The following is a 10,665-nucleotide window of genomic DNA, read 5'->3' on the forward strand; positions in this document are numbered from 1 at the left end:
CAGATTTATGTTTTTACAGAAACTTAAGCAGGAAGGCATTCATTTAAATCTTCATGCAGAAAGCATGGCAGGCTTATTTATTTTAATGTATTGACAGAATATTGAAGTAGAAAATATTACATCTGCAATTAATTTAAAATCTTGAGTTCGATTTGCACTAAGATTACTTACTAAAGATAACTCCATGTTTGTCCTGTTTCCCTTGTTCCTCCAGTGAAGTACCTGTTAATGCTGCAGTCAGTAAAGAGGGCTGTCGCCACAGAGCCTTCAAACCTATTTCTGCACCAGTGTCGTGTCTGCACCTTCAGAAGAGGTGAGTATAATCCAAACTGAGCCACAGTTTCATACATGACTGCAGCTAAGGGTTCTTTTCATTATCGATCATCATCATCAACTTAAACTACCTGATCAAATCAACAGAACATCAAAAAACTGTGAAAAATATCCGTTGTAATTTCTAAAAAGTGATGTCCTCAAAGTGTGTTATGTAAAGAGAGCGATGACTAGAGAACGTCTTCCAGCGGGACCTTCACAGTTTGGACTGGCACATGTCTGAGTCCAGAGCCTCCACCTGTCCAGAGGTCTGGGAGCTGAGAAAGGTGTGGTCCTGATTCAGGTAGGTGGTGATGAACTCTGGGAAATCTCTCTTTAGTACCATCTCCATGAACATGTCTGCTGCTGTGTGTAACTTCTGTTTCTCCCTGAAGAAGAGACACACATACACACACACACGCACACACACACACACACAAGGCCAATATTATAGGCTTGTAAAGTGGTGCTGGACAGTTACTGGAGCATTTCACCTGTGGCTCTTTTCACCTTTACATGCTGGGTGTATTTTTGCAGGAGTCTCATAAGTGTGAAGTTCACTTGTGAATGTATATAGATGTCTATATATTGTGGCAGTTGACTTAAAATCATTTTTAATGATGCATTTGTCTTCAGACATACACAGAAAAATTTGTTTTTCATGCTTGTTTCTTTCCTGTACCTTTCTCCAGATATTTCTGCATAATCTCAAGGTTCAAGCACTTGAGTTACTTGAACTTGTGTGTTGCTTGTATCCCAGCTGGGGACCACAACCCAACAGCTGGGAGTTGTTTGTGTGGCCTCAGGTGGGAAAACTAAAGTTGCTTGCCCAGGTCAGCATACATTTCCCATGCCTTTCCAGGAGTAAGCAGAGACGTTGTCTTTCCTGCTGCTGGGTTCTCTCCTGGCTCCACAAATGCAATGATGGTGACCTGAGGAGTTGTTTGCTCCCCCCCTGCACTTCCCCAGCAGCTCCGGCAGCATCCTTAGCACCTGGTTGTGCCACCTGAAGCCCTGACAGGATGTGTTGGAGGCCTGTGTTGCTGTTGCCACACAGTAGGCACTTGTCCTTACTCCCAAACCACTGGGAGAGGGTTCATAAGTTTTGCTTGGAGGGTTTGCCAGATGTCTGTCCAGTGGATGCCTCTGCTTATGGTGGCCTCCCATGCCCCCTGCTGGCCCTGGGACACTGCCCTAATGAGGTAGCACTGCTGTTCCACCTGTGTGACTTCCTCCACAACCATGGTCTTCCCTTTGGACCAAACTACACAGGCTCTTCCAAGCCTTCTAACTGCCTTGTACTCTTCCCAGGACCTCTTTGTGCTGCACCCTACTAATGGCTTGGTCCACGCTCGCCATACATCAGTACAAACACCCATCAATTCACTACGTGTCTGAACAGAACAGAGTAGGACTGTTCCATTGTTCTCCTCAAAAACGTTAAACATCGTACAATACGTTGTCTGACCCCTTCAGGAATCAAATGTGTTTATAGTTGTTCTGAATGGCTGCCTCAACACAGCAGGGCAGTCATGGTATGAAGTGGGCATGTCAAAGTCAGCCTATGATACAACTGAAATAGTTACTTTGCAAATAAGTTTTAAATGAAGGATTTTAAATAGCTATAAGTTGTAGCTGAAGAACAGCAGTACTCTGTTCCGGTAACTGCACAGATAGGGACTGCCATCAAACAATGTACCGTATACATTTCCCAGAAAGGAGGACGGGATGTATCATTTTCAGAGCAGAGCTGTATGTATAGTAAAAAAAGTGCTGAAGGAGAGTCTGCTCACCTAACAGAGTGACAGAGAGCGCTGAGCTCCATCATGACGTCGCTGGTGAGGTCAGTCACCAGCCGCCTGCTCACCACCCTGCTGTCGTCCTCCAGCTGAGTCTGATGACGGATCCACTGCCACACCTAACACACACACAAACACGTAGTGTGTCCAGTCAGCCGTACTTCAGGGTCATTTCAGCTTTACAGTGCTGGTTAATTACAATAAATTATCCCAAGTGTGAAAAAGGCGTGTTCCCCCGTGATGTTGACACGTCATTATAAAGGTTGAATTTTTCTGCTGAAAAACATGCATGCACAACGCAAGTCCCATCAAAAGAGAGCGTGTCTTTAGCTAAGACCTTGATAAATGGCTAAAGTAAATCCTATGTGTTGTTGACATGCAGGCTGCTGAAGTCTGATCATGTCATCCTAAACTCACCTGAGATCTGGAAATCTCTGCTGTGGCTGAATCTTCAACCTGGCCTCTGTAGAAAAAATGGCCATTACCTAGGAAACACAGCATGGCCTCATCAGTCTACACAAAAAGACTCCATCTGGTGTGCTCTTTAAGACCAACAAGAGAGGAACAAGAGTACGTAAATGTACGTACCTGATAGCCAAGCATTAATAAAGAGGACACCAACTGCAATGTTATACTTCAAACCATAAAGGGTGACTCCTCCCTGAGAGAAGACAGAATACATGTTAATACATGTTATTATTACAGACCTGTTCTTTTACACAAAGTTAACAAAGCAAGTACAGTGATCCCTCGCTATAACGCGGTTTACTTTTCACGGTTTCGCTACTTCACGGATTTGCATCGTGCATTGTGTTCTGCATTCTGATCTGTCACTCCGCTTCTTCTCTACCTGTGCGTCAATAACGTTTCAGTTTAATATGTACACGTACGTAAAACGGCTTGCCAAATTTACATTACGTACGTGCAAATTCTCTTGCAATTTCGAGTTTTGCCTATCACTATGTTCTTCTCCCGAACAAACACACCTGCACCGCGGGGTTCAAAAGAAGAAAACACTGCAGAGCGGAGTCAGGATGCAGCGGCTCAGTCTGAAGAGCAGTGAAATACACCTGAGTCACTATTTGTCCTACTGTACTTAGTATTTTTTTCATAATCATTTTTAATTTTCTCCCGTTTAATCCAATTACTTGGGTCGCGGTGGGCGGTGCTAATCTCCGCAATATGAAGCCTTCTGTTCACATTGATGATTAAAATTATTATTTGACAGTACAGTACAGTACAGAAGTTATTTGTTGAAAAAAAACGTTTCTAAAGTACTTCTATTTTTGAAACAAATGCTTGAGCCCGTAAAATGGTTTGTTCTTTCTTTTCAATGTATAATAGAGTATTTAATTGTATAATAATTGTAAAAAAAAAATAAAGGTTTCTACTTAACGGATTTTGCCTATCACGGGTTCTTTTTGGAACGTAACCCCCGCGAAAAACAAGGGTATATATTATACATTTTACCTCGCTAGCAGTTAACATCCTATCATGCTCTGTTAATTTCTGAACTCAACTGAACACCTGTGGAAGACTTTGGAGGAACATGTTCAACAGCTCTCTCCACCAACCCCATCATGATGGCAATGAGAGAATGAGTTCTGGGACAAGTGATCGACTGACCGAAGGCATGGACAGTAGGTCTTCAGGAGCCACAGTGACATCATTTCGAAGTTGGTGAAGCTGGTTATCACCTTCAGTGTGGAGCTTGAAGAGCTGGAAGAAGTGAAGAATCACCATGAACAGAAAACACGAGTCATTATAAGCCACTCTGTATTTGTAGGAAGCTCTGAATGGCTAATGATCCAGCGCTTACTTTCTGCATGGGCTCGATCAAACTCAGGTCATATACCATGAAACCGTCCACACCTGCCTTGATCTCCAGCAGCTTAAGTCTGTGACGTGGGAGAAAACAAAGTCAAGTCAAAGTCAAAGTCAGCTTTATTGTCAATTCTGCAGTATGTACAGGACAAACAGAGAATCGAAATTGCTTTACTCTTCAACCCTTTTGTGACAGGACATATATTAAAAAAATAGATAAATAAAACAATGTGTCAGTCTAAAAAAGGAACATCTTCTATGTTTGAGATGGTCTGTGTTTTGTATACAGTACTATTCGACCGCTGCATTAATCCATATTATGGTAAGAACAGCTCAGCTATGTGAAGAGAAACACCAGCCCATCATTTCTTTAACATGAAGGTCAGTCAGTCTGAAAAATTTCAAGAAATTTGAATGTATCTTCAAAAGCAGTCACAAAAACCATCAAATGCTATGATGAAACTGGTTCTGATGAGGACCATTTCAGAAACGGAAGACCAAGACTTAGTCAGACGTTCATCAGAGTCACCAGCCTCAGAAATCATCAATTACCAGCACCTCAGACAACACATAAATTCTTCTCAGGGTTCAAGTAGCAGACACATCCCAACATCAACTGTTCAGAGGAGACTGTGTGAATCAGGTCTTATGGTCTGCAAAGAAACCACTACTGAGGGAGACCAACAACAAGAAGAGAATTGCCTGGGCAAAAAGGCACAAGGAATGAATATCAGACCAGTGGAGATCTGTGCTTCATCTGACTGTTGAGTCCTCATTTGAGATTTTTGGTTCCAGCTGCTGTGTCTTTGTGAGACTCAGAGAAGGTGAATGAATGGTATCAGCGAGTGAGTTCCCCATCATGAAGTATGGACTACTGGTGACACTGTTGGTGATTTATTCAAAATTCAAAGCACACCTAACCAGCATGGCAACCACAGCATTCTGCAGCGACATGCCATCCCATCTGGTTTGTGCTTAGCGTTCTTGGTCCTGTAAAATTATCAGTATCAGGTCATTTCCTCCGATACTTCTGCATTCTGGGGTGTGACTAATGAAGGTGTTGTCCCATTGCCCAGTATACGTCTGCCTGGATAACCAGAGTGACTGTTTCATTTGCTAGGCTAGTTGGCCAAGACAGGGCTAACGGACAGCACAGCCTCATCACTGAATTTCCACTTTCTGCACTGCAGTGCTTTAAGCACTTAGTCTCATGAACAAGTATGTGTGTGAGCAGTGATGTTCCTACCTGGTGACAGTCGCCAACACACTCCTGTGGGAGTCGCTGAGCGGGTCCTGAGGTAACAGCAGGGCAGCCATGCCTCCTGTGGCCAGCGCTCCCCTCCGATGACACGTCTGAACCAACAGGTCCATGTAGCTGCGCAGAAAACGCTTCTCCATGTTGACATATTTACTGCGGTCGGGCAGCAGGAAGGCCTTTCTGTGGCCTGGAGGAGAAACATATGACCATAACTGACCCTCGCTCCAGCATTGATTGGGTTCAGAGGCTCAGTGAGAAAACATAGCATTCAAAGTAATGTCAAGAGCAGCTAAAAGCCAGAATGTTTGGCTCACCAAACTTATTGACAAAGGAGGCTGAATAATCCCAGATGCCACAGTTGAGTCCTGCTGAATGGTCTCGTAGCTCATAGAGAATCTCCTCCATCTCAAATGCTGCTAGTACATTTTCAATGAGCACTGTTGCCTTGATGCAGCCCAGTGGCAGGCCCAGCTGGACACACACAGACACACACAAATTCACTTAGCTACAGCTCCATATAACGGATCATTAAAGACATTTTTATGCTACGAGATCAAGTAGCGAAAGTCGCTTCTTGATCCAACTACTTTCATTTCATTTCTCCATGCAAAAACCTCTGATAGTAAGGTGCTTACTGGTAAAACCTAGTTTTAGATCATTCTTATTGGCACAAAGACATGCTTGTTGAAATATTCCAACTTTATCTCTTCTAAATATACTGTGTGTGTATATATTTAAATATATATCAAACAAAATCTTCACGCTGTGCAGACTGTGAAGCCTCTGAGGCAATGCTGACGGATATGTGTGGAAACCCTGACACCTGTGCAGACCTTTTGCTGTGTCCAGACAAAGATCTTGTTCCATAGTCTGGCCTCCATGGTGCTCTCCACCTGGAAACCAAGCAGAAACAAATCATCTGTGTGCTTGAGTGTGTGTGTGTGTGTGTGTGTGTGTGTGTGTGTGTGTGTGTGTGTGTGCGTGTGTGTGTGTGTTACTTTTGACAGGTAGAAAAAGGGTCCACTCTTGTTTTCAAACAGTGTCTTTCCACAGTGAAACATGAGGAGTCCAAAGTCAAAGAGAGGACCAGGAGCCTCCTTCCCCTCCACCTGACAGACAGCCACACAACAGCAGAGGAGCCTTCTTTATGTATGGCCTGTTATCTTCTCGATAATCATGTACTAATGCAGCCTATAACCCGTCACAAGTTACCACAGCAGCGAGTTGGAAAACTGCTAATTCTGTCTGATGGTATTCAATTTACATTCATTTAGTATATTTACTGCAAATATTATTTAGAATTAATTCTCCCTTCACCAAGTTGCCAATTAGCCAATAGTTTCAGAACAAGTAAATATATCAGTTCCATCAAATAATACAAGGATTTTTCGGATATTGTGAAAATGGTTCAACTAAATGTTCTGTAATATGTATTTTCCAACATAAAAGTCTAAGTGCTGTCTCAAAGCCTTCTCTGCACTGCCACAAATACAATTATTCAGGGTGGTTGCTGAATCCTTTATTCATTGGTAATGTTATTGGCTAAGACACTGTAAAATGTCAATTATAGCATCTTTGTTTGGGAAAAAAATTAGACAATGACAGTTTCTAAATCTGCTCTGAATCAGTAAATGATCTGAGTGAAGTAGAGAAAATGCTGTCTACCATCATGTTGTGCTCAACCATGTTCCAGGCACGGGGACGAAGCATCAGCACTGGAGCCTGAGATATGTGTGGAACATCTGTGAACACATGGATGGTGGATGAATGCTGTGGTACATGAGTGTGTACTGTGACTCTTGCTCTTGTCCATGTACAGTAATGCAGCTGCACCAACGTCAGTTTCACTTTAGAATAAACCACTTACCTGGGAACTGGTTATGAACCGCCTTACAAACATTATGGATGCCTTTGATCTGGTTGTGATATGTAGGACAGTTCCCATCATCAAAGTCAACCTGCCCAAACCAAAGAGAGGATTTCAGTCTTTAGTGGCACAACAGAAAAGCTAGTTGTGGTTAAAAGTGCCAGCGGAGATGGATACAGCAACTTTTCCACCATCAGAGGTGATGTTGACAGTCTGAACTGGACTTGGCTGTGTCTGAAATCCCTCCCTTCTTCAGTCAGTCATTAGTCTCTGTATAACAGACGCTCAATAGTTCAGTCAATAGTCAACAGTATACTGAGAGTTCAGAAACTTATTGATTGCAGCTGTCATTTTTGCATCTATAAAATGCAGTGCATCATGGGATTGTGGAATTTTTGAGGGATTATACAGAATGTAAACTTACATATGTAGTGTCAGATCTGAGGGTTACATGACAAGATTGTGCCACTCCACTCTGTCCTCTCTGTGCTCACTCTGTCCACTCTGTGCTCACTCTGTCCACTCTGTGCTCACTCTGTGCTCAGGGGCATGGGGGAGACAGGCACATGAAGAGGATTTCTGAACATGTTTCTTTACTCTTAACTCTGTATACTTAAGAAATCACATCTATGTTTATTTAGTGAAATCTCTGTTTACTTAGTGAGTCATATGTCTGTTAAGTTAGTACTATTTCTGTTTTGCTTGGCCTATGTTCTGTTATATAAATCTTTTTAAAAAATGTCCTAAGAGTTGGCTAGACACCAATAAAAACACTAGAATAGAGATAACTTGCTAAACTTAGTACAAAGCAGTAATCTGGAAAGTTCCTAAGATCCCAATAGATACTGAGGCCAGAGGGATCTCAGTGGAAAATCCCTAAAGGCTACAGTGGAAAATTACCAGTAGAAATTAGGTAAGAGATTATTAATTATGCATTAAAGGGGAAGACCCCCCTCTATGTAAACACCAATAAAATCAGTGTAAAGATGTAACTTGATAAAAAGGATGTGGCCAAACTGTGTGGCCAAGCCCTCTGACAAGTGTATAAAAGGTGATGCGCAGAACAGAATTTGGGCATTTTTGGCAGGACTTGCCTGGGCTTTTTGATCTGTGAAGAGAATAAAGCTCCCTGGACTCAACTCTTCTGGACTCTGACTCTTTTTCCAGACTCTGTGCATTTTTAAAGAAAAGCTGATCTCTCCTAAGACTTAGAATTTTTAAGATTATAAGTGATAATATTAAGAGTTAAGAATTAGGCAAAGAATTATAATTTGACCCTGATCCAGTCAGTATCTGGTCCTTGGCGAGGCAGTAGGAGATCCCCGTCACATACTCAAGAATTTGGACACTTAAAAAAGTGGTGTCCACTTAAATTTGTGCACTATACAGTAAACAGGGAGTGATTTCAGACACAGATTAAGAATCTGGAGACATGCATGACCTCAGGGACCATCGTGTTTTGCGTTAAATGCGAATGTTAGCATATTAATTTTTTAAAAAAGAAATGAATGAAGTTTTTATTAGCTAATTTTAGCTCTTACATTTTCTTCAAGTTAAGGCTATAACACATTTTTTTCCTGCTGAAACTCATGGCAAAGGTATAGCATCATTGCTAACGGTCACAACTCATGTACTAGTGGTACTGTATGGATGAAAAACTGGAATGAACTGGTCTTCAGAATGAGATAAGGCTGGTTTTATTTTGTATTTTTCTCATTAACCAATCCCATGAAAATGGCAAAACCAATAACGTGTGTGTCCTTTAACCCTTTTTAGCTCTTTGCATGTCTGTAGTGCTTTGATATTGTTGTTTGGTAATTAAAATATACATTCAAAAAGCTCAGTTATGTCTAAAAAAAGTAGGACAATGCAGTTTTTTAGCAATAATTACTCAAATAGGAGGAAGTAGTGCATATAGGCATGTGATTCTTGGGTTGTATGTGGAATTGAGTCAAAATGAAAACTAGTGTTATTATTCCTTTGTCTAAATAGTGTTATGTGTTGTCCTTTGCAATTATCTCACAACTAACAGAGTTAACTTTAATATGGCCCTAACTGAAGTATGGTCAGGTTATTCACCTACAAAGGTAAGTGATTTCTGTATTAACAATTGTATTAAGGCGTTTTATGGCCAAAGAGTACAGCATATGTAACAGAGTTATTTATGCTGTTCTCGTATGGTCACAGGAAACTGATAGCAGTATTACCTGTATGCCTTGTGCTGGTGACAGGAGACCTTTAATGAAGCGCTGGGTATTGCAGGGAGCCATATCCCCAATATCCACATGTCGTCTCTGGAGCCTTGGTGGGACGGGGCGCACCCTCCAGTCTGGGTCTCCCCTGATGTGTGTGGTGCTTTCCAGAAAGCTTGGCAGGTCACCTGAAAGGTCCAAGTGGGCCTTTCTGGACTGTCGTAACTGCAGGACCTGAATAGAGTCGAGTAGAGCAGATGAATTATGCTGAAACAAGTCTTCCATGCATTAAATGAAGATTTGTTTTTTTAGCTGCCCTACCTCATCCACCTCATCATCAAATGTGGAGATCAGCTCATGGAGGAAGAGGAGGGAGTTGGTGGTGAAAAGTTCTTCATATTCTGCTTCTAGACCTGAGGGAGGTGGCGATAGCTCCATGCGGTCTGGACCCTGTGGAAGAGTCTATATGATGCAGATTTTTCAAGGTTAATATTTATATTCACAGAAGGGTGAGAATTTTAGGGGCCTCAAAAAGAGAGCAGGCCCATGAAAAATCCAAAATGATCATTTTACCACTAACACAAATAGACTCATTGTCTATAGTCGTCCTGGTACAGGATGCTAACACTCAAACACCCCACAGTACAGTGTGGAGTTGAGAAAGTGATGACTTTATTCAAATGTCCTCATGGAGGAGTGACAGCTAGTAGCACTCCATCCCCCCAGGACACTGACTGACTTTATGGGTCTGACTCTAGTCTGACATGCACACCGTGTCTGTCTGCTGTTTGCTGCTGAGCAGGCAGTGCACTGTGGGCTTATCTGAGCTTTTACACTGAAAAACAGCTGCCTGCCTGTTGTCGTACATGAAACTAGCTGTTTAAATTCTTCATAGAGCTGAGGGCTCAGGAGGAAGAGCGTGTCCTCCACTAATCACATGGTTGTCGGTTCAGTGCCCACCTCCTCCTGTCTACATATCAGTTGTCCTAATGCAGGACACTGAACCTAAGTTGCAGCCAATGGTCAGGCCAGCACCCTGCGTCGTGGTTCTCTGCCATCAGTGTGTCAGTGTGCACATGAATAGATGTATGACCAGGGAGGAAAATCCTTGTAAAGCACTCTGGATGAGAAGCGTCATATATTAGATTTTAATGTGAAATATATCAAATATAGCCCAATAAATGGTTGGCTCCAGCTAGGGACATTAAATGCATGTCACAGCCCTCTCTCTCCCCTTGTTTCCTGTCTGCCGTCTCACTGTCAACCTTCAGATAAACATAAATCTAATCTTAAAAAAATTATTCATTAACACTGACACTGATCTGACTCTATAATGAACTACGTAGTTGTGCACCAGTCTAGCTGTTCTGATGACTGACTAATTATTTGACTAATAATCTAAGACAGATTGCT

General features: G+C 42.2%; 1 protein-coding gene across 1 annotated transcript; it reads right to left on the reverse strand.

Moving 5' to 3' along the window:
* Nucleotides 1-529: 529 nt before the first annotated feature.
* On the reverse strand, nt 530-9,690 carry mlsl (malate synthase-like). Its single transcript, XM_041944230.1, has 14 exons — nt 9,574-9,690; nt 9,268-9,486; nt 7,061-7,151; nt 6,859-6,935; nt 6,192-6,302; nt 6,027-6,086; nt 5,508-5,664; nt 5,182-5,380; nt 3,931-4,009; nt 3,738-3,830; nt 2,700-2,772; nt 2,529-2,596; nt 2,106-2,230; nt 530-701 (listed from the first exon to the last, which is right to left on the reverse strand). Exons 1-14 carry the CDS (start codon nt 9,688-9,690, stop codon nt 530-532), a joined length of 1,641 nt encoding a protein of 546 aa, XP_041800164.1.
* Nucleotides 9,691-10,665: the final 975 nt, after the last annotated feature.

The sequence above is a fragment of the Chelmon rostratus genome, chromosome 9 (genome assembly GCF_017976325.1).
Source record: "Chelmon rostratus isolate fCheRos1 chromosome 9, fCheRos1.pri, whole genome shotgun sequence".
In the NCBI taxonomy this organism is placed as follows: Eukaryota; Metazoa; Chordata; class Actinopteri; order Chaetodontiformes; family Chaetodontidae; genus Chelmon; species Chelmon rostratus.

Coding starts and splice junctions, on each gene's coding strand:
- mlsl (XM_041944230.1), bottom strand. CDS start 9,690: ATGGAGCTATCGCCACCTCCCTCAGGTCTAGAAGCAGAATATGAAGAA. Junction 5,665..6,026: donor TTGTCTGGACACAGCAAAAG/GTCTGCACAGGT, acceptor GTGTGTGTCCAG/CTGGGCCTGCCACTGGGCTG. Junction 2,231..2,528: donor CAGAGATTTCCAGATCTCAG/GTGAGTTTAGGA, acceptor TGTGTGTGTTAG/GTGTGGCAGTGGATCCGTCA.